General features: G+C 45.6%; 1 protein-coding gene across 6 annotated transcripts; it reads right to left on the bottom strand.

The window, feature by feature from the left end:
* Window positions 1-215: 215 nt before the first annotated feature.
* On the bottom strand, window positions 216-14,279 carry LOC116796904 (transient receptor potential cation channel subfamily V member 2-like). 6 transcript variants are annotated; one of them, XM_032707904.1, is made up of 20 exons: window positions 14,196-14,279; window positions 13,677-13,856; window positions 11,319-12,986; window positions 10,942-11,103; window positions 10,555-10,672; window positions 9,352-9,647; window positions 8,587-8,720; window positions 8,137-8,289; window positions 7,313-7,453; window positions 6,540-6,838; window positions 5,939-6,115; window positions 5,335-5,493; window positions 5,113-5,208; window positions 4,514-4,584; window positions 3,656-3,821; window positions 2,843-2,909; window positions 2,448-2,755; window positions 1,981-2,099; window positions 1,421-1,515; window positions 216-760 (listed from the first exon to the last, which is right to left on the bottom strand). In XM_032707904.1, the coding sequence occupies exons 6-20, from the start codon at window positions 9,588-9,590 to the stop codon at window positions 630-632; spliced, it is 2,355 nt and encodes a 784-aa protein (XP_032563795.1). In that variant the 5' UTR covers window positions 9,591-9,647; window positions 10,555-10,672; window positions 10,942-11,103; window positions 11,319-12,986; window positions 13,677-13,856; window positions 14,196-14,279; the 3' UTR covers window positions 216-629. The 6 variants fall into 6 exon arrangements, with proteins under 6 accessions (XP_032563795.1, XP_032563796.1, XP_032563797.1 ...); XM_032707905.1 differs by having other exon boundaries at window positions 10,942-11,488; window positions 12,244-12,986; XM_032707906.1 differs by having other exon boundaries at window positions 10,942-11,488; window positions 12,435-12,986.
* Between the last annotated feature and the right edge of the window lie 3,204 nt (window positions 14,280-17,483).

The following is a 17,483-nucleotide window of genomic DNA, read 5'->3' as shown; positions in this document are numbered from 1 at the left end:
TCAGCTTTTGTGCTTTTAAGCAAACGTGCACATTGTGCAAAGGATTTCATTCCAATACTGTAAAATGGGGATTCTGATGTGGACTGACCACAGAGCACTGCAGGTGCTGCCACAGACACTCAGAGCAGCTCTTGCTGACTGCACACTGAGTATTTGTCCGCTCGTGCCTCACACCAGCAGCGCTTTGCACAGAAGCCAACTCCACCCTGAGCAACTTTTTATGACTCTATGACATTTTTTACTCCAAAGCACTTCAGTTCAGTCTCTTGTGACAAAAGAATAAGTCGACCCACTCTTTTCTAGGTCACTGCATCAGCATTATTCCTGAGCTCCAGCTCAGGGAGCACTGCCTTCCCAGAGACCACTCCCCACTGCCCCAGGAGCTCGCTCTTGCTCTTGTATCTTTAGACATAGCAGTAAGAAAGTGTCAGGCAGAGAAAGTTGAGTAAAAATAGTTTCTTCAAAGGAAATTAATGATTAAAGTGCATAAAAGTATTTAAAGCCACAGGCTGAACCACAGTCCTCGACAAAATGCACTTTAATACTGATAATGCCTTCAATTCTTCCAGCTGCTATAGGAAGAACTACTCCTTTGGAGATGGGAGCAAGGTTGCAACTCAGAAAACCTGTCAAAGATCTCTGTTTTGTCCCTGCAAAGGCATCATCTCTGTTGCTGATGGCTGGGGCTGCAGGAGTGACTGTTCCTCTGAGGCAGCTGATCTTGGAGGTTTCTGTGGTTCCCGTTTCCACGATCTTGTCTCTGCAGCAGGAGACACAGGAACGGCCCTTCATCAGCAGGAAGCTGACAAAGGGACCCAGTTTAGAAGGGTGAAGGTTTAGGGAACACCCAGCACACACCAGATAATGTTTTAAGCACTGCAACCTCCCCAGTCCTAGAAAACTGGCATCTAGGAAGAACCCACATTGTAAGGGCAGGAGGTTGTGTTCAAATCCAAGCTCTGCCAGGCTGAACAAAATACTTCCAGAGAAAGTAACAGTTCTCTGTTTGACACAGAGTTTCATTCTCAGAATGATCTCAGGCAGAATTTGACTGAGTTGTCAGTGTTAATGCCCAGACTCATGTTCTAAAAGCCCTGTGATTTTAACACTTGCAGTATGAGTGGGCCTAAATTTTACCACTTCTGTAAAAAAAGCAGTGTTTCCTGCCCATTTCTACCAGAGGTAAATAGGAATGGCATCTCCTTTATTCTCACTGTTTGTTCCCAAGCACTGACCAGATCCATACCTACACTAAATCTTTATTTTCTCAGCTCACAAGTGGTACTGTGAGAAAGCAATTTTATAAGCCAGTTGGCCAGTCTAAAATCTCTATTAACAAAGACATAATAACTTGCCAAGAGTAGTTGCTGAGCAGGAAGCTAAAAGGATACTGAAGACCTTTCTTCATAGTTTAATTTACCTTCTGGATTTATTTCTGAATCACTGGTGTTTCCAGGGTCTTCCTTCAGAACTCCCACATCCTTTGCCCAATCTGTCCATTTAATTTCCTCTACTCTGGAAAGACAAAATGCAACAGACACTGATGCATGGAGCACAGCATTTCAACCCAGATCTCACAGTTCCAACCCAGCATCCCAACCCAGCTCATCCTGCCAATACAATCCTGATGGTTTGGCTGCAGCAGCACCTTACAGAGCTTTTCTTTGAGTAGATCTTCTGTAGCCTAAGCTCCATGAAGTAAAACATCTTCTCTCACTGCATGTTGTAGGTTGTTTGTTTTAAAATACTGCAGTTCCTCCAGTTCAGATTCTTAATACAAAGGTGACAATGCTGGCAGCTCATTTTAGCTCTCAAACTTCCAGGCTGGCAATCACCAACCAATTTGCATGTACCCAGGAATATGTGGTTGAGTCACTGCTGAGTCAGTGCTGAAATTCTCTGTGGCTGTTCAGGGTTACCAGGCTGTGAATCATGGGATCCCACTGCTAGGCTGGAGTGTAAAGGAGATATCTGTCTTACCTGAAACACCACCTCTCATCTTTCTTATTGAGCCCCACTGACATGAAGCAGCCAGATCTCCTCTTCCCACCCTGGCGCCACAGCCAGGCCTTCTCTATTTCTAGAATAGCAATAGCCCTCTGGAAGAAGAAATCCATGTCAGAGAGAAATCAGGGCATTTACAGAGCCCAGCCCTTCTTTTCAATTAAATCTCCCCCAATCAGCAACTACTTTGATTTAGAGAATCACTTTGGAACCCAATCCCAAAGTGCTCCTTCACTTAATGGTACCAGCCAGTTACTCTCTCAAGTTCCTTGTGCACGTGGATCATGCAAAGAGCAAGAGTTGTAAATACATCTAAAAATGACGACAGGATGTACCACCAGAGTGACAAATTTATATAAAAGACTTATATAAAGGTTTAGGACAAAAAGACAGGCACTGCCATCTCTGATTTTATGGGACTTGAGCAGAACTTGGGGCCTCACCTGCAGCTTCCAGACGCTCTTGCTGTAACCAGAAATGTCTGTGACTGTCTCGCTCATGAGGGCGATCAGCATGTTGAGCAGAAGGATGTAAGTGAGGATCACAAAGAGCAGCAGCAGGAGCATGACAAAATATCTGAATCTGGCATGTTCGTGGAAATCCAGGTCTCCCATCCCGATGGTGATCTTGAAGAGCTCCAGGGAGACGCTGAGCAGCCCCCCGTACATGGCGTGGCTCCCAGTGCCCTCCAGGTGAGCCAGGGACTTGTTCTGGGAGACCGAGGGAGCGTCGCCCATCAGAGTGACCAGAGCTGTGAGAAAAACAGAATTCAGGTTCTCCTCAGAAAAACCCACTTCTCGCAGCCCAGCCCACACCGTAACGCTGAGCGAGGGCTCACCTGCGGCAAAGCCGAAGAGGAAGATCATGTAAACCAAGAGGAAACGCAGCAGATCCCTCATGATGGTCTGAAACACAAATCAGGAGGAAGGGCTGCTCTTTATCTTGCATGAAATCACCAGGATGATCCCCTCTTCTCACACACCATAACCAACCCCCAGGAACAATACTGAGAGCAAGTTGGAAAGTGCTTCTATCCAGTTTAAGAAACTACTCATACATGTTAAAGTAATTCCTCAGTTAAGTAACATCATTGGTAGCTTAATCTGACAGTATTATAAGGACTTATTTATTGTTATGTTTATATGAAGAGGTTCTTTGAAACAAATCAATATCCCATCAGTTCCCCAGTAAGGCTGTCTCCAAATAGTTGCAACACACACATCCCTCTCTTTCCCATCTCCATTGGGTTTGCACAAGCAGGGATCAGAATTCTTCCCTGGCACTTCATTTCACCTCTGCTTTGCCTTTCTAGTCCCTGACTCCCCTATAGACTTGGAAACACTTCCCAGGCCAAGTCTAACAGTTCCAGGGAACTCACATCAGTTTTCCCTGCTAGTTTTGAGTTGTTTTGTGACAAACAGTGTCAGCTGCTGTCACCTGCTCTATTCAATGAGAGTAGACCAGTGGCTTCCTGCAGTTGTACTTGAAGACACTGATCTAATCTCCTGCAATATCTGTACTTCCATAGTCAGGACATCAATTCCATTTATGGTTTTCATGGTGCTGAGAGAAGGAAAGCAATCACAGGACTCCTATTAGTTGCTCACACCCAAAATCTTTTCATGCAGAGGTTTTCCCCCCAGGCACTGACCTTCTGTATCATGACACTGTAGATCCCAGTGCGCTGGAAGCCCCGGGTGTAATAGAGAGTGTTCACCCACCCCAAAAGCAGGGAGAACACCATCACTGCCACATAGTTTTCTGAGCTGGCACCATACAGGACTGCTGACAGCAGCAATGAGAACGCCTGGATGAAGCTGGAGAAAAGCAGAATGACACAGTGACTCACCTCAACAGATCTGATCTCTTCCCATTGCAGATCTGTTCTGTTTTTCAATGAAAAGCAAATTTTAGGAGGCTACAAGGAGCATACAAATGGCAGATAATCAGACAGAGTTTATATAGAATCAGAGAATAGTTTGGGTTGGAAGGGACTTTAAGGACCATCTAGTTCCAGACCTACAAATTGCTGCAGTTTTGTTATAAACTGGTTAATCTCACAGTGTGGAAACTCTGAACTGCTTGATGTAACTCCCATAACTGATATTAAATGGGAAAAAAAAGGTAACACTTAGAACACAGGCCCACATCCAGGCACACACATACATTGATGCACATTCCTCCTCAGAAAACTCGGAAGTTCTTTTCCTTTCAACTAATTCTGAACCACAGTGACAGTGTGATTGAGAACTTGAGCTCTTTTTCTGACAAATATATGTTCTCTAACTGTGGAATAATTGAGGGTCTGACCTTCACAGACAGAGCCTGCCCAGGAAAGTCCGTCACAACAAAGGGTTAGGACAAGAGGTAGAAGTGAGCAGGGATGGGAAGAGACAGTGGCAGAGGATCAATGTTTCCTGCTCACGACCTCTCAAGCAACGTTAGAGACACACAGCAGAGAACCAATTCCACCAAACTTTCACTGTGCAAAACCCCTGCAGGGACATACATCAGGATCTCGATGCAGCTGTCAGAGCACATGGTCTTCAGGGACTGGCGTCTCCTCCTCAAGTACAGACTCTGGGAGAGAAAAATCAATGGGAGCCATTCATCAAAACCAGGGCTGGTTAGAGAGTGATCACACACAGCCTATGGCTCGGGGGAAAGCTTTGCTCCATGAGCTCCTCTTCATGGTTTCATCTCCAAGATCCCAAGTTTCAGTTAGTCATACTTCTAAGATGAAAAAAGGCCTTACTTATAAAGGGCAAGGATAAACAAGGGCTGAATCATGGCTCAGCCCCATGTCCTTATTAATAGACTGCATTAAATGCCAAAGATGTATTTTAATACCATAAATCATAGAAGTCTCTCAGAATTATTTGCTGTTGTGAAACCATGATTCCTCTTGCCCAGCAACCTGGCTTGTGCCACCCCTGTCACTGCTAGATCCCACTGACACTGCATTCCCAGAGCAGAATTCCCTCCTGTCATCCACTCCTGCACATCCAGATGTGAGGAGAACTGAATCTGCTGCCTCCATGTCAGTGACAGTTCCCATTTTCTTTTTTTTGCTTTCTTACAATGAAACTAGACCAGAGACCCCCATACCTGAGCGAAGATCAGATAAATGCCTCCTAACAAGATAATGATCAGTCCAGAGACCCACAGGAAGCCTCCAGCTGTGAATTCCACTGGAAATGAAGGCTGCAAGATAAAAACAAAACCACCCAAACTTGTGAATACAGGCAGAGGCAGTGATGATAGCCACACACAGCCTTTTAAACTCTGCTCCATCCATCCAGGCCTTTCCAGATAAAAGACTGGACCCACCTTTACCCGTAAGGGCTGATAGTAGGCGATGGCTGTAAAGATGATCATGAATGACAAGTACGAGACAAAACTGAAGTAGAATCTCTTGGAAGCAAATGTTTCCCATTTTTGCTGAAGCAGTTTGTTCAGTGGCTCCAAAACCACCATCTTGTACCGGTTCTATGGGGAAACAAACAGCAAAAAAGGACCTGTGTGTCAACAGCTGTGAAAACTCAGCAGAGGATTGTCTTTTTCAGTGTTGGAGCTCAGTGGCTCCAGCTGGGGAATCACTAAGGGTTTATTCAGTCAGGCCTTGCAGTATGAAAGAAATCAACCATCCCATAAGAAGATACTTGGCTTGGCTTTATCAAGGTATTTGGACACACCCAGACTTAGGATAACCAAAGGACCAAAAATTTCTCTCACATTATAGGCGATCAGAGGCAGGCCAAGCAGACTCTAAATAATAAAATCTGCAAACCTTCCCATCATGCATTTCTTTCTCAGAAAAATTATCATCAGATAATTATCATCATTAACTCGAAGTGATTTGCACAATTACACAGCAACACCGTCGAAGGACAGCATGAAGGTGCTGCTGTGTGACTTCCAGCAAAGCCCTCACCGGGGTGTCACTGCTGTAGGCCAGGATCTCCAGCACAGAGTTCTCCTCGAAGCTGTCCAAGGAGGACAGGTCATAGAGGGACACGTGGATGGGGCCGTAGGTCCACTCCGTGAACTTGCGGGACAGGTGCCGGTACACGGGGTCCTTGATCTCCCTCTGGATGATGTGCCTGAAGATCTGAAGAGAAACCAAGGGGCACAGGAAAACATGCATGTGATGAAGGTGCAGAAGGACAGAGCTGTACCCAAACCACCTTCCCCCGCAGCACACCTGGATTTGTGCCCTACAAGCCTGGACACACCAGACACCAGGATTTGGCTAAAAGCAGGCAACGAACTACATCTTGTATCTGCTCTCCCAGGAGTAGAACCAGATTCAGTCCAGAACCAGCTGTCCTGGGTGGGACAGAGAGCAGTAGTCAACTGAGGCTCAGCAGGACACTGAGTGACCTGGAGGTGACCTCCTTGACCCCTGTCAGCAGCGTTACCACGGGTTGGGTGCAAGATGCTCCTCCCTCAAACCCCACTGCTGCACTGAGGGTGTACGTTACACTCTCCCTTGTTCCTCATCAACCCCAGGGATTCCCTCTGGTCGTCTTTACCTCCACTTTGCCTGTCTTGGCAGCGAGCTGCAGAGGATTTAATCCATCATAATTCACTATCTCCTCCAGTTTACACGTTGGGTCAAGCTTCACACCTGCCTTCAGGATCTCAACATACGTTGTGCTCACAAACTTGGTGTTCTCCTCAGTGTCATCTGCAATCATCACCAGGGCATGGAGGACTGTGTTGCCCTGTGTATCCTGCTCCTGGAGCCTGGCTTTCTGGTGGGGATTGTTTAGGAGATAGTCCACCACGTCAAGCTGGTTGGTACAAGCAGCCAAGGAGAGGGGAAGTTCACCTGAAGAGATCAGGACACAGTATTTGGAGACAAAGCAGAAAGGGGCAAAAAAGAATTAAATTTTGAAAAAAAGCAATTCTAGGAAAACATATTGAGCCTAGAGTTTTATCACTGGAACACAGAACAAGTTCTTTCTCAGTGTCTCTAGATTCAGAAAGTGGTTTGCAGTAAACACTCTTTTTTTCTGGGGGCAGCTGAAACACTTTCCCAGACCTCTAATTTGGCTGACCTAACCAAGTATTGGTCTCTATCTGAAACCCCTCAGGTGGGACTAAATACACAAAACCAAAGATGATGGCAAATACTAATTGGACACCCCAGATGTGAAATGATCCTACCATTCAAGTAAGTCAAGGCCTTGATTAAAGGACACTGGAGATGGCAACTCATGCACAGATGGGCAACTAGAATTAGTGATGTCACATATAGTATGGCAATAAAGAAAGGGAAGGAACATGTTGCACACTGACTCACCAAAATAAAAGTAAACTCCTTCTTTCTTCTTCCTGAAGAATTCCCCGTAGGCTCTGGTATGGACATCAGCTCCATTCTCTACCAGCAGCTTCACTAAAGGGAGGCTCCTTTTCTCTATGGCAATGTGCAGTGCTGTCTGGCCTGAGGAAACAGCAAAACCTGTCACCCCATGCCCCTCTCAGAGGGGACAGGACAGGACTTGAGCAAAAGCTGCATGTTCTGCACAGCAACTGCACCCCAGAGCTGGGCAGGGCTGGGGGGCAGCTCAGGACTTCCAACAACAGCCCTTGGAATATTGCAGGCTCTGAGACAGAAGAAAAGCCTCAAAACTATCCAAAATTCAACACAAGACCAGGCAATTATCTGGTCTTGTGTTGAAGTGCCTGGCACTGAGATCCCAAGCAGCCACGAGAGGATTAAGACAACCATACGTGTACATGACTGTGCTGCACATTTGCTATTGAAAGCACAACCCAAACAGCAGAACTCATTTAAAAAATGACATATTATTTCTTTCTCATTTTTAGAATTGCTTTTTATGCTTTCCCAAGCAAATCCTCTCATTTCTTGGGTTATTAAACATGTGCCATTTCTGTTTCACAGACCAAGAACGAAGTTGGCAGCAGGGTATAATTCAAGGCCGAAGAAGATGCAGCAGCAGAATCAGAAAACAAAAGGTGAGTAGGCTGTTGCTGTAACTGCACCATAACTCTGGATCTGCAGTGCTGAATAAGCTCCAGTTCCCCTCCTTTTCCTTGTGCCTGCACATCTCACCTGTCTAATGGGGAAGCTGCTCTGCCACAGCACCACGACAGAAACCTTACCTCTGTAGTAGCAGTCAGAGCACGACACATTGACAAGGGGCCTGGGATTCCGTGTCTTTTGGTCTATTTGTAGCAAGACTGCTATTGTGTCATTCTTTCCATTTTTTAAGTTCAACAGGGCTTTCATTAAGCAGGTCTTCCCAGTCTTTGCATCTGGTAGAAAGAAAGTATTGAATGGGTTGTGTGTGTACTTTGCACACAGCTGTATTACTTGATTCAGAACTTAAATTGCTCTGTAGGACCAAAGACAATCATTATTTTAAAGGTTTTTATCAGTATTTTTAGTCTGCACTAGAGGCAAAAACCTTAGTATATATTTAATTAATGGCCTTCTCCATCCTCAGGTGAACATTAGAAAATAAAAGAAAGGACAGAAGGCTGGGCAAAGCAAATAACCATGAGTAGATTCCCCTGCTAAGCCTGTTCATGGAATACTGAGCAGGAATCTACCTGTGTATTCAGAATCCGTGAGAAATTTGGAGGTTCTCCTTAAGTACTCGAACAAACCATCCAGTGCCTCGGGGGTGCCCCTGGTGACTGCGCTGAACAGACGGTCCCTGTCGAAGCGATTTGGGTCCTTTGGGCTGTAGGAAAAGTGCCAAGTGTTAGGAAGTTCTGGAGAGCAGTGTGCCCTGAGTCCTAGTGGGACAGCGTAAGAAAGGAGGGAGGGAGGAAAGTTTGTCAGAAAAAAAAAAAAAACAAGTATTTTATTTTTGAGTCGAGGGAAAAATAGAGACTGTTATTTCCCAGAATTCTCTTAAGTGGCTGCTCTTTCCATCAGTTGGAGCTCTTCCCAGATCCAGTCTGATGTGCAACCCTGGCGTGCATCCAGAGCACAAAGAGAAGCCCAAGATAGCTGCAGGACCAGAGTCAGGCCCATCACATGGTGGAAGCACTCTGTGAGCTGGTTTACATCCCTCCCTGGCAAGAACAGCTCAGCTGGACAGAGCTCCATGAGAAGCTGCTCTGACACCCAACGTGGCTTATTTGTGTTAGCTCAGATTTACCCAAAATACACCCCAACACATGGGCACCTTCCAGGGGCAGCAGCAGAGGCCTAATAGATCCCCTTTCTGCTTTTAATGCCCTCCTACCAGATGCCTGCAATATTCCTACATTGCCACTTTTACTATACACTTGGTAAAGTCTATAGGCCCCTATACAGGGCAGGGATCAGTAGGGATCACCCCCATCAAACACCCAACAGTTACTCACTTGCTGACGAGTCCTGGCCGATAATTCAGATTAACCTTGATTTTAGGAGCAAAATCACTGCTCTCCTTCTGGTAAGGTGTCTCCAAGGGTCGTGGCTCTCCTTTCTTTCCAGGTCCAGATCTTTCTTCCTTTTTACTGGGTGCAGGTTTATCTTCCTGGACACTGTCATCAGTTTCTAGCAATCCTATGAACCTGTTCCTCTGACCCGGCCCCGGCTGCCCATTGGTGAAGTTATCCATTTCTAGGAGAGATGGTCTTGCAGGTCAACAAAGATGTTCCCTGCTGGGGGACTAAACCTGTGAGGAAGGGGGAGAATTATTAACAGTTTGATCACAAACCCAGAATGTGTTCAGTGTGACACAGAGGAAAGCAAGTGCCCAGGTCCAGTGTTCTACAGTTGACTGTGGGTCCCTTGAGAGGGAGATTCAGTAAGACTCTGCACAGTAGCAGTATTTGAATAAAGGATCAGGGTCTTGAACAGAGTTCCACTGGAGAAGTTCAAAAGCAGCTCATGAAATACAGGCTGCAAACTTGTCTGCAGCACATCTGAACCCCCTTGGTGAGATGACCTCACCTGTTGGCAGCAGCACAGGTCCCTTACATAAAAGGCAAGGAAAGTGGCTCTTTAGGAGACTATGATCATTGTTCTTGTCTCAGTGCAACCAACACAGGCTGGTCACCAAGTGGCCAAAATGATAAGGTTCACTGTAGGCCTTCTTTGGAACAGTGATAAGTTTGTTCATGCTCCCCATTGAGGAGCATGACACTATTTATACAGGGAAAACACGTGCACAAATTGTATTTCCCCCATGCATTCTGACATTTCATCCTGGAGCAAAATGAGCGGGGTCTCCCCCAATATTTGGAGCTGATGGCTCTCCATGAGAGCACAGGCTCTGAACTCCCAGCTCCACGGCACAGGCAAACACACTGCCCAGCTGCCCTGGGGACACTCTCAGCCCTGGGAGCCTGCACAGAGCACAGCTTGACCCAAACCCGCTGCACAGAGAGCATCACTCTCAGCAGAGCACCCAGCCAGCCCCCTTCTCTCATCTAATACATCCTGAACTCCTTTCTGACTCTTTTAAAACATCTCTTCACATATATCCGGATATATTTCAGACCACACCCAAGACACACTGTCTGAAGTCAGTGTGACTGCAGATTCACACAGTTTGCAATTAAATATCCACAATTACCAACCTGCAGCAGAGCTTTTGTTAATAACTCTGTCTCCTTCCCATGCACTCCCTCCAAATGGTTAACAGGTTTTCTCTGAGGAGAAATCTCCCTTGCTGGGACTACAGCCAGACTCCATAGCCTGTACCAGCAAAGAGGTAAATGGACACAGCATGAGCAATTTGGCTTAGATCAGGGTGTGCAAAAACACAGTTCTTAGGCAGAAAACAGCCACAAAGCATCTTTATGCGGCTCACAGCAAGAAATCCAAGGGTTCATTTGAAGACAAACGTTTATGATAATTCAGACATTCAGTTTAGTCTGCGCTCTAATGACAAACATTCCTCTGCACTCACAGGCAAACACCCCATAATGCTGTTTCAGACTCACTTCCTTCCCCAGAACACTTACTGGTATGTTTGCTGATCCTTCAGAGGGCTATTTGTACTTCCATAATACTTTGCTTGTGCTTTTCTGTCTTCCTTTCCCCCAAATCATTTCTCAGCTGCAGTTTCCATCTCTCCGCAGCGCTCGGGAGAGTTATTTATTGTCAGTCTTGCACAGACAGACCGGCTGGTTTAAAAGCAAGAGCAAAATGGTCCTGTAAAAAGGACCCTACACCCACTTGGTGCCTCCCTGGGAAACACAGGGAGGACTCTCTGCTTGCCAGCTCAGCTTCCACTTCTCCACTCAAGAACTGAGTTCTTTCTTTCTGAGACCCCACCAAGCCGTTCTGAGAAGTGCAGCACCAAGCCCTGCTGTCAGAACGGGAAGAGCACAGCACTTACCCCAAGTTGTTGCAAGCTCCACCCAAGAACAGATCTGACAAGGAGTCTCAACAGAGCCTTCAGAGGGTAAATGATCTCTCAGTAGAAACCAAGTCCAATACCAACAAGTGTTAATAAGCATGAAAGCAGAGCCAAAATTATTTACATCCATGGGTGAGAGTCCTCCTCTTCTGCAGAGAAGACCATGTTCACATTAGCAGTCTGCTAATGGCACAGCATTGAACTCCTGGCTGGTGATGGTCCATGAGAGAATCCAAGGAATAGTCACAGATTCCTGTTATTTACTCAACTGTATGGCTTTTTGCAAAGTGAAGGAGGGCTTGCACAGGAAATGACTAGATAGATTTCTCAGTAAAAGAGAGAGCCAATGAGTGCAGTGCTCTTATATGGGAAAGCTGCCTGGCTATTGCAAATTCAGAATGCTTAACCCCTGCCTGCACATATAGAGCCAATGCCTCGTGGCTCCCAACCACAGCCCTCTCACAGCTCAGGGGACGAGGTGGATTTGCCCCTGGCAGTGCCAGAGCCTGTGGTGCAGTTGTGAGGTTTGCCACAGGCTGCCTTAGTCAGCCCCAGGACAAGCAAGAGTGCCTGGAAATAGCTGAGCTCAACTGTTCCTGTGGGAAGCCAGATCTCCTCACACAACTTCACACCCCCCAGTTACAAGGCAACATAAACTGTGTAAATGTGACCCTACAAAGTCAGCTGCTCCTCACGAGCACAGGGAACTGCACAAAGTAGCCCCAGTTCAGAAACCCTCAGGCCACTGGCTACTTAATTTGCCTCTTGTGCCCATTTCTTAATGGGCTGGTTCTCGAAAGGTGTGTAAATCTTGGGAGAGGCTTCTCCTGGGAGCACGGACTGGCCACCCCTACAACTGACTGTCCTTGGGACCACGCACACACCCCAATACTGCTTCACTTACCACTCACAAAACAGGACCCCTCAGAGACACAGGACATCAACCCACACCACATGTTTTAGTTCTTTCTCTCCCTCTCTGAACAGCCCCGAGGAGGCAGCAAGATCATTTCCCACAGCACCAGCACGGGATGACATCCAGCACCCACTGCCTCAACAGCCTTCCCCAGAGGATGCTGCTGCAAGGATTCTCACCTGTACTCTTGATGCTTTACAAAGCCATTTATGTGGTCTAGAGCTCAACTAGAGAATCTTATTAACCAACAAAATGGTAAAAAGATCTTCTAATCCACTCCTTGACAGCAGGGGCACGTTCCAGGGGAAATCCCAAGAGTTTAGTTAACCACTGGTCCTAAAACATCGAGAAGGGGTGTCACATCATGACACACTGAACTCTGGCTGTGGCTTTCTTCTTCCAGACCCACCATGAGCCAAAAGAGAGCCTAAAGCAATCCCCATCCCACAGGACTCAGGATGCTGTGACGCTTCCTGGAATGTGGTCGTCACCCATAGAAACATTCCCAGATGGCTTCGACTTTGAGTCAGATGCAGGCTGTGAGATGACCTTCCTATAAATACACCCATTAAATGCCAGGGTGCCTTTTCCTCCTCATGGTCTTGCATGAGATTATAAGCTTATTTCTCAGATTCCTGTGTTTCAAAATGAAGCTGATCCAGGAACAACACGAAGCTGCTTCTTCTTTCCATGATGATTTCTTAATGATTCATTAAGACCCACAGAACAGCCTATAAAGAACAAACAGATAAATCCAAGACAAGATCTCGTTTCTCTTACCCCTTTTTCATTCCAGCCTTGCACTGATTTAGCTCAGTTTGCTTTAGTTGTGTTACATCTAATTTACTGTGATATCAACAGAGATTCAGGCCCGGGAGTTTAGCTCAGACTAATGGGTTTAAATCCTCCTGGGCTTGTCCCCCAGCTTTCATTGGAGGCATCCCACCATTGCAGCCAAGGAATGAAATCAGCCCACAAAAGTGCATCACAGCAGAGTTCTCTCTGCACATCTGGTTTTAATAACTCACACAGAGGGAGGAGAATGTGCAATTTGCTGGGAAAGGAATCGCTGCCAGCTGAGAGGTCACCACAGCCAGACAGATCCATGGAGCTGCTGGGGAGCTCAGGAACACTGGGATGGGCACACACACACACACACAAACACTGGGATGAGCACACTTGCACTTCCATTTGAGAGAAGGGAGAAGCAAAGTAGAAAGAAATCACAAAATCTGCCCAAATGTGTCCTTGGCAGTGACAGCATCCGAGGTCGGTGATGGGGTTGTGTCACTGCTGAGCTGGTGATGATGCTCAACAAGCATCTGGCCACCAAAATCCAAAATTCTGAGAGCTGTGAGGACTCAGGAGGAAGCCATACAGAGCACCATGCAGGGAGAATAAAAGCAGCAATTTAATTTCACCTGTCTGCCAGTGTGAATTTTACTAAAGCAGCATGTGATCCTCTTGCTTTTTGAGGCTTTTATGTGTGGGAGCAAGAAGAAATCCCACAGTTGGTCAGTACTTATTTTACTGAGGAAAATGTGTCTGTGAGTGCTGAGTTCCTCCTGACAAGAGAAACATGTTCTGTGGAAGCCTTCAGTCTGGGAAGAGAGAAGTCAAACTCCTAAGTGAAATTTTAAGTAAATACATTATTTTTCATTTAATAATATTATCAATCATATTCATAATTATGGTTATAGATTATATATGAGGAAGCACAGTAATTCATGGCAGGAAAAGTAATGACTGGAACCTGCTTAAACAGAAGGCAAAAGGAAGCACGAGGAACATGGTGTTCCACAGAAACAAGCACATTTTCTAAAATACAGATTCTCTGTTCACCAAAGTTCCCATTTTGACCAAATACTGGAAAACATAACAGTCTTATGACTAATATCGTGTTTTCTGCATGCTGTAAATAGAAGTTCAAAGTCACTTACATGTGTGTGTAATTTAGTTACAGGATTGATCTGTGGCCACTCTCAGGTGTAGCAGCTCAAAATCATCCTCGGGGCGAGGGAAGCCTGTAATAACAACATGCAAGAGTGGAGTATTAAAATTCTCTTGAAAACAACAGGTAGGGCAGCAAAAGCCACGTGGTTAAGAAACAATTGTTTCTTTTAAAGGTGTACTTTCACACTTGGGAAAATGTCAAGTGTTTTTGCAAGGCCTGACCACTTTTTCCATGCAACTGTTACGTAAAACCCACACTGAAGTGATGAATTTTAAGCAGCTTAATTTGTTAGTTACCCAGATGGAATCCTGTACCTCTAGGGACACCAGCCAGTGCCCAATCTAAAATATAAATATTCTTAAACATAATCCCTTGTCAGGACTTGTCTGATAGCCCAGGGGACTCAATTCATCTACGTGACAGTATTTCTGTAACTGCCAGTCCCACGTCATAACATCTAAAGGCTCCAATCTATACACTCCTCAGGCCTTTGAAGGAACATTCCAGCTCTCTTATTCCTAAAATGGAAGTATCCTTCTGCTTGATGTATCCCTTTCTGTAGGATCACAGCCTGTAGGAACGCTCTGCTGACAATCAAACAGCAGCAAAATAGGAAATCTAGCGGTGATGTTGGAAAATAACCCGTTTGTGGAGGAACAGTGACATCCAGTGGCCACCGAGCAAACCTGAATTCCTGCTGCTTTCGAAACAGCCTCCATGGGAAATAGCAAAAAGAGCCATAAAAAAAAAAAAAAAAAAGGAGAAACAGTTGCAGGCACACACTTGTGAGAATTAGAGCCATTCACTTACTCTTTGTATCAAAATAGTTAACAGAAACTCATCTAATTTAAAAACTTACATTCCAAACAAGGCTGGTTTGGATGATGCAGCAACATTTCACACACATAAAACCAGGCAGCCAAGGACCTTTGAACAGAGCCTTTGGAACTGTGGGACACGGCTGCAGAAATACTGAGGAATTTATTCCCAGTGCTTATCTGCCTTAACCCTCACTTGCCCTATATGGGGCAGTTGCTAACAGAGCAAAACACCAAATGTATCCAAAACCCCACATAATGGGTTATCTGTCTTTTTATGGATATAGGTAATTATTTTAAAGCACAGAAAACAAAACCCCTGAAGTCTTGGCTGGGGGGTTTTGTTGTTGTTTGGTTTTTTGTTTGTTTGCTTTTTGAGAGATCAGGCTAGAAATTAACTGGAGCAATAAGAAAAAAACAAAATGCCAGTCATAAAGCTCAGCTTGCAGCAGGATTAAAAGATAATATCAGAATCTGTTGTCAGTCTGTGGGAGCATTAGGATTGTTCTCATACCTGGATGCATTCCTGTGTCACCTGCTCCAGGTGACACTGCCTTGGCAGGGGGTTGGACTGGGTGATCTCCAGAGGTTTCACCCAACCCTAACATTTCTGTGATACAGAGTCTGGCTAAAACCTATTAAATTCTTATTTTAGTTATGAATAGTTGTCTCTAAGTAGATTTCTGAGGCACCACCACATTGTAAGAACAAAAAAGAAGTACCTTAATATCAACCGTTCATATTGCCTGATCTCTTATTTTGCCTTTTGTTAATAACTTCAGTGTAATTAATGCATGTTATGCAAATTCATATTCACATTTCCTTGTATCTTCTATAAAATTCCCTAAGTCACATAAAATTTAAGATAAATTGCAATGTTTTTTCTTTATTAACAAAGAAGTCCCTGCAGTCATCTCTTCACCCCCATGACTGTTATCCCTCCATCAGCTGAGGATCAGCAGCCTCAGTAACACAGAATTCTGCAAGGACACAGAATTCCAGCACTGGTGTCCCTGTGTCCTCAGTGATCCATTCCTAAGTCCAGCTCCACACCTCACCCAGGTACTGCTGTAACACGACAGCACCTGGGGACTTCACTCCTTGTACCCTGGCTCTAAGGATGAGCTGCTCTGTGCCATTCCTAGGGAGCCAAAAACAGAGCTCAGGAACTCCCAGCCCAAGCCTCACCTGAGGAAAGAAATCTTCCTGCAGGGCTGGGGAAACCTGAGCAGTGTCTGCAGCAGTTACCAGGCAGCACAGCTCCCTTATCAGATGGACTTGAGAAGGACCTTTATGAGCCAGAGAACATAAAGCAACCAGTTTTACCATGGAGCAAATCAGCAGCAGGAAAAGATAAGGAATGTAAATTTACTGAGTGCTTAATCTCCTCTGGACTATGAACTGCTCAGAGACTGTGTAACAGAGGGCAGGGCTATGACACCCTGTTGGAGTGAGTCAGGGAATGGCTGCTTGCTGGAGGTCACCTTGTCCAGCCCCCTTCTCAACCAGGGCTACCCTAAATTGGTTGCCCAGAATTATTTCCATGGGTTTTGCCCATGACTTTTTAGTATCTCACAGGAAGGTGCCTGTGGGCAACCAGCCCAGGTGGCTCAACTGCACAAAGCAGAAAATCAAAGGCAAAATTGCAGGAAAACTTAAACTAAGGAAGGTATCTCCTCTGGTAGAGATGAGCTTTATAATTCTTTATAATTCTGCTAGCACAGCTATGTGCAGCACACAGGGAAGCAAACCTCACTCCTAAACCCCCAAATATCCTATCAGGGCTATAACCACATCAAATTTAGCCACCATGTGCAGTTTTCTATGAAAACAGCAACTTCTTGGCCTACCTTTGTGTTAAGTGCAACACTTACCACAGACACTCAGTGAAGTTACACCAAAAGCTGAAATTCAACAGGAACACTTTCACAGCAGCACTACTGTGGACAAAAAAGTTGACCAAGACAGTGCATAATTCAGGGTTATCAGGGAAAAATGAAGGGCAGCAGCACAGAATCACTGTGCACTGAGCAGATGAGGCCAAGCCTCCCCCTTCAAGATAAGTAGCTGACAAAACTTAGCAGGTGAAGACACTGATAGGAACCGTCCTTCCAACCTGGGTAGTTTCTCTGGAAGGGGACATGGATAATTTCATCCACCTTTTAAGACCCAGTTGACAGCCCAATCCCCTTGTTTGGGTGAATTTTTTTAACTCACACCCCCCCCCCCCCCCCAAAGTAAAACAAACCTCCCTCCCCACCCCAAACCAATAAGGAAACAACCGAGATTTTAGTGGAACTCCCTCTCTTTCAGCAGTAAAACTTCTACTTAAATCAGGCAGTTGTTACACTGCTAAGTCACATTTAATATTTAAAAAGAGGTTTCAGTAGGGCCAGTGAAGGGCACCTTCCCACCCACCATAAGGCAACTCCCAGTGCCAGTAATTCCCCCCCAGA

This window comes from Chiroxiphia lanceolata, chromosome 20 (assembly GCF_009829145.1).
Source record: "Chiroxiphia lanceolata isolate bChiLan1 chromosome 20, bChiLan1.pri, whole genome shotgun sequence".
Classification (NCBI taxonomy): Eukaryota; Metazoa; Chordata; class Aves; order Passeriformes; family Pipridae; genus Chiroxiphia; species Chiroxiphia lanceolata.
The sequence above is the reverse complement of the archived record's forward strand: the minus strand, read 5'-3'. Positions and strand labels throughout refer to the sequence as shown.